The sequence below is a fragment of the Triticum dicoccoides genome, chromosome 4B (genome assembly GCF_002162155.2).
Source record: "Triticum dicoccoides isolate Atlit2015 ecotype Zavitan chromosome 4B, WEW_v2.0, whole genome shotgun sequence".
In the NCBI taxonomy this organism is placed as follows: domain Eukaryota; kingdom Viridiplantae; phylum Streptophyta; class Magnoliopsida; order Poales; family Poaceae; genus Triticum; species Triticum dicoccoides.
This window is the reverse complement of record NC_041387.1, coordinates 660,019,912-660,025,301: the sequence shown is the minus strand read 5'-3', so window position 1 is coordinate 660,025,301 and position 5,390 is coordinate 660,019,912. Positions and strand designations below refer to the sequence as shown.

Sequence of the window (5,390 nt, the reverse complement as noted above, 5' to 3'; positions counted from 1 at the left end):
CATTCTGTGATTTGATTTCGTTCATTGGTCAAATTTATAAATTTTGCCACCACACAGACCAAACGACAAGTGAGGTGGTGCTATGCAATGCCCAACCGGTCAATGAGCCTGCACCCTTATCCACTCTGCGCCATTAGGCCAACTCCACCGCGCGACCCTATCCTGTCCGCCCCCGTCCGTTTGGGGTAAAAGGGATAAAAGAGACGGCCCAGCGCGCGGGCGCAAACGGACTTTGTGTCCGCTTTGTGTCCGCTTTCGACCCATCCCCGGCCCAAACTTGCGCTGGTTTGGGGTGAAACGGACAACACACGGACGGGCGGGACGCGCGCGCTTGTCCTCCCCTAGCCCGCCTGTCGGTGGGAGAAACCAAAACACCCCCCACGCCCATTTGGCGCCATTTGCCCAAAACCCTCCCGCCTCCCTCCCGCCGCCCCCTCTCTCCTCCGTCCATGGCCGACGCCCCGCCGAGTCCCGGCGTCCTGGCCGTCGACCTGCCCGCAAAGGTGAAGAAGAAGGCGCCCATGAAACCGCGGTCGGAGTGCACGCCGGAGGAGATCGCCAAGTTGACGCTGAATCAGCGAAGAGGAGGGAACGAAGAGCGGTCGTCAAGCTCAATGCCGCCGCGGACAAGAGAGCCGCCATGCGCGAGGAGCTGGAGGCCGCGCGGCGCAAGGCCGCTGCCGACGAGAAGGAGGACCTCGTCAACAAAGCTCACGCCATCCTCATGCTTGGCATGGGCCGTCCTGCCGGGTTCCCTGCAGCGGCCGTCGCCCCTACGCACTGCCAGTCGCCGACGTCGTGCACCATGCCCATGTCGCCCGGCTTCCCTCCGCCAAGGCACGACGGACAGACCCGTTTCTCGGGGTCGCCGGAGGTGGGCTTATTCGCGCCGTCCACTCCGCGCCCCGCGGCCGTCATCGACCTCAACGTCACGGCCCGGTCCAGCAGTGGCGGGCGGCCGTCCGTCGAGATGCTAAGAAAGGCACGGGCACCGTTCACGGGCACCATGCCGGCCCCTCGTGTCTTGTTTGACGGAATGCCAACCCCAACGCCAGCGGTCGACGACCCCTTCTACAACCGCTACATGGAGGACATGATCTTCGACGGTGGGCATGGTCGTGCCTACGACCCCGATGAGACCCAAAGTCAGGATGGCCGCGCCGAGTACGTCCCCGATGAAGGTGGGCACGACCGTGCTGACTACGACCATGGTGACTTGTGGCATGAAGATGATGACATCTATGTCGAAGGTGATGAAGAAGAAGAAGAAAGCAATGACGTTGATATTAGTGGTGCGCCATTGTTCATCGACGAGCTCACCCAAAGAGCGGAGGCACAAAAGAAGAGGAAGAGCATTCGCATGGGTTCATATACACAAGATGAGGACAAGTTGATTTGCCAAGCTTGGATGGAGATTAGCCAAGATCCGAGGACCGGCGCGCAACATAAGGGCATTATTTTTTGGACGAGAGTCCACAAAACATTCCATGAAAGGAAGATGTTTGAGCCCTTCCAAATTACAAGCAATCGTGGCATCGGTTTGATTCAAAAAAGATGGTTGTTCATCCAACAAGAATGCAACAAGTATTGCGCCGCATTTGAGAGCGTTGAAGCACGGCCCGTGAGTGGTCTCGGCGTTGGGGACATGGTATGGTCTCCTCTTTCTAGCTCTTTCCTTGCTACGGTCATTAAGCTTCGGCCGTGTATATGTTTGCATGTTCATTTGTTGTTGATCATGTGGTGTAGGCATTCCAATCTTTGGAGGCATTCAAGGCCCGGCACAATGACAAGCCATTTACTCTTACGCATTGTTGGACGCTCATCAACAATTGCCCCAAGTTCAAGGACCAATATCGTGAACTTCAAAGAAAGAGAGGCAAGAAGACGACCAAGTTCGCCGGAGGTGGGGATGGCAAGGCGTTGAAGAGGCCGAGGGGCAAGACCAACTCCAAGGTGGACGACATACGTGACGCCTCATCCATGGCCTTGCATGAGACTTTGCATGACATGATGTCCCAAAAGGATTTGAGGGACGAGAAGAAGCGGCAAAGTAAGGACGAGCAAATGAAACAATACCTAGACCTTCAAAGACAGAAGCTTGAGATGGAGGAGGCGGCCAAGAGGAGGAAGCTCGACATGGAGGAGGCGGCCCAGCAAAGGCAGCTCGACATGGAGGAGGCCGCCCGGCAAAGGCAGCTGGACATCGAGGCCGACAACGTCAAGGCCAGGCAGAGGCAGCTCGACATCGAGGCCACCAATGCCGCCACCAAAGCGAAGGAGATGGCCCTTGCGATCATGAGCGTGGATTTGTCAAAGATGAGCGACAAGACGAGGGCCTGGTTCGAGGCCAGGCAGAAGGAGATGCTCGACACCAAAGGCCTGAACTAGGTCATCCGATCGGCGTGGCCGTTTCTTTTTGAGGCTGGCATAGGTGCCGCCCGCCCGTCGGGGCCGCTGGCAGTGTGCCGGCGAGAAAACATTCATTTTGGAGGCCGGCTGTGTTGCCGGCTGCTGGCTGTGTTGCCGGCGAGAAGAACTATTCATTTTGGAGGCTGACTGTGTTGCCGGCCGCTGGCTGATGCCGGCGATGAACATGTAGGCCGGCGTGATGAACCGGGGACGATGGCTGAATTAGTTTTTTTAGTGAACGCGGACAGGATGGGGCAAATGGATGCGGCCGCGCTGCGCGCACGGCCACCGCATCCCAGGACACGCCCGGACACGGTCCCAAACCCCTACCCAAACGGACAGAATTCGGACAAAACGGACGTCCGTTTGGGATCGCGTGGTGGGGTTGGCCTTACGACTGGCCATCGTGGCTTGGTTGGTTTGTCCCGGCACCGGCAGGATCCAGGTCTGCTAGCGACCTCTGCCGTCAACTGAAATGAAATTGGACAGCAATAATGCCACGCCAGGAAACGGCGGCGAGGCCAACGATGCTTGCTGTCGCGGCTAGCTGGGCGGCGCCGGTCGGCCGAGATGGCAGTCGCCGGCCACGCGCCAGCTAGTTTTTCAGTCCGTCCGACCCGAGGTCGGTCGCTCCTTGATTCGCACGGTCAATGCGATCAATTAGCTCCTTTCCGCAGTGTACTTCCCCGGGAGTAGTGTAGATTATTTTAGGATCGCCCCGGTCCTGTCCCGGCGCGGGCGAGGTCCCCGAGCTTTGTATAAATGCGGGCCGGCCGGCGCCATAACTTCCTCAGCTCCTCCGCATCGCCTAGCTCTCCTCTCTGGCAAGCTAGCGAGCTAGCCCCGCGGGCGTGCCGAGCGTCCATCAAGAAGATAGACGTGCGGTGCGGACGCGGTGGCCGGCCGGTTTTCTTAGCGGAGAGTGGAGGCCGACGATGCTGCAGGCGGCCAGGTACCTGCTGGGCTCCCCGGGCGCCAGCGGGTTCGGCTCCAAGTCCACCGCCGAGGAGGTCACGGCCGCCTGCCCGGACCTCGGCTCGCTCACCGCCATCATCACCGGCGCCACGTCGGGGATCGGGGCGGAGACGGCGCGGGTGCTGGCCAAGCGCGGGGCGAGGGTGGTCATCCCGGCGCGGAGCGTCAAGGCGGCCGAGGACATGCGCGCGCGCATCCTGGCCGAGTGCCCCGGCGCCGACGTCCTCGTGCTGCACCTCGACCTCAGCTCGCTCGCCTCTGTGCGCGCCTTCGCCAGTCGCTTCCTCTCCCTCGGCCTACCGCTCCACCTCCTCATCAACAACGCCGGCAAGTTCTCGCACGGCCAGCTCTCGCTGTCCGAGGATGGCGTCGAGATGACCTTCGCCACCAACTATCTTGGGCATTTCCTGCTGACGAAGCTGCTGCTCGGGAGGATGGCGGAGACGGCGGCGGCCACGGGAGTGCAGGGCCGCATCGTGAACGTGTCGTCCAGCGTGCACGGCTGGTTCTCCGGCGACTGGGCCGACTACCTCCAGCTCGTCACCCGCCGCAAGATGTAAGCATCGCATGTTTCATCCCTGCTTCACCTAACGCTCATTGTTTGGCCATTGTTTAGCCGCCGCTGCTCCTGCTTGTAATTAACCTTGGCATGTGCATGTGCACGTACGTGCGTACAGACCCTACGACGCGACGCAGGCCTACGCGGTGTCCAAGCTCGCCAACGTGCTGCACACCAAGGAGCTCGCCGCCCGCCTCCAGGAGATGGGCGCGGACGTGACGGTGAACTGCGTGCACCCGGGCATCGTCAGGACGCGCCTGAACCGCGACCGCGAGGGCCTCGTGACAGATCTCGTCTTCGTGCTGCTCTCCAAGCTGCTCAAGACCATCCCACAGGTCAGGTGACGATTAATCTACGGTGCCGCCCACCTCATCTCCCTCTAATTAAATCCCGGCCCTAGCTAGCTCTATGTGTCGGGCGGGGCCCGAGCCATGCATACGTCCCTGTTCTGCGCCCAGCCCCGCCTGCCGGCGCCGCGCCGCGCCGGAGGGCAAGGCTTTGCCTGCTTTTCGCAGTTAATGCACCGCCGCTTCTTACTGACGTACCCTATGGCGTGCAGGCTGCGGCGACCACGTGCTACGCGGCGGTGCACCCGAGGCTGGACGGCGTGTCCGGCCGTTACTTCGCCGACTGCAACGAGGCGCTGCCGTCGCCGGCCGCCTCAAGCCGCCGCGAGGCCGCGCGGCTCTGGCAGGCGTCGGAGGACATGATCTGTGCCTCAAGCAGTCAACCGGACAGGAACATCTGATGAGTATCCGACTAGTTGGTGTCCATCAACCGTGTAAACATATTCCTCGCTCGGTTTGTTCTGCATCAAGCCAGGGTGTCACATGCATATATACATATTTTAGTAGTAGCAGTAGCCAATTAGTGATCGTGTTTCTGTGAGATCCATGTGTATTATACCATATACTAGTAGTAGACTAGAGGTTGATTGACATGGTGGTCGGTGTAGACTGTTGTACTCCTGTATTTTGTCAGTGAGATTCCGATGTGCATATATGTCCTGTAGCAGCCTGCGCTGTTGGTGTCAGGGAAGTGAGAGATGCCACAGTGCCGCGCGCACGCACGCACGCACGCTCTGGAAGTAGTACGAGATGGCGATGGTGCTGTGCGTGCATGCATGGGCGAACAGAACGGAGCGCCCGAATTGTCTCGTTCGATTGGACTCGTCGACCGGGCGTTCCATATGCGCCCGATGCTTTGGACACGGGAGGGGCTACGCTGGTACTCCCTTCGTCCACGAATAAGTGTACATCTAGCTTTTGTTCTAAGTCAAAATTTTAAAATTTTGACCAACTTTATAAAAAATAGTAGTAACATATATGGCATCAAATTGGTATATTATCAAATTACATTTTAAAACAGATCTAGTGATACTAATTTAGTGCCATAAATGCTTTTACTTTTCCCTAGAAAGTTGGTCAAAGTTTTAAAACTTTGACTT

The 5,390-nt window shown here is 58.8% G+C and overlaps 1 protein-coding gene across 1 annotated transcript; it reads left to right on the top strand.

Moving 5' to 3' along the window:
* The first annotated feature begins 2,905 nt into the window (after positions 1-2,905).
* Positions 2,906-4,945, top strand: LOC119292124 (short-chain dehydrogenase TIC 32 B, chloroplastic-like). The gene is made up of 3 exons (XM_037570951.1): positions 2,906-3,940; positions 4,062-4,278; positions 4,503-4,945. The coding sequence occupies exons 1-3, from the start codon at positions 3,345-3,347 to the stop codon at positions 4,689-4,691; spliced, it is 1,002 nt and encodes a 333-aa protein (XP_037426848.1). The 5' UTR covers positions 2,906-3,344; the 3' UTR covers positions 4,692-4,945.
* The last annotated feature ends 445 nt before the right edge of the window (positions 4,946-5,390 follow it).

Bases quoted from the DNA above. Each gene is read 5' to 3' on its own strand.
- LOC119292124 (XM_037570951.1), top strand. From the start codon at position 3,345: ATGCTGCAGGCGGCCAGGTACCTGCTGGGCTCCCCGGGCGCCAGCGGG. The intron at 3,941-4,061 runs GTAAGCATCGCA...ACGTGCGTACAG, and splicing joins CTCGTCACCCGCCGCAAGAT to ACCCTACGACGCGACGCAGG. The intron at 4,279-4,502 runs GTCAGGTGACGA...TATGGCGTGCAG, and splicing joins TGCTCAAGACCATCCCACAG to GCTGCGGCGACCACGTGCTA.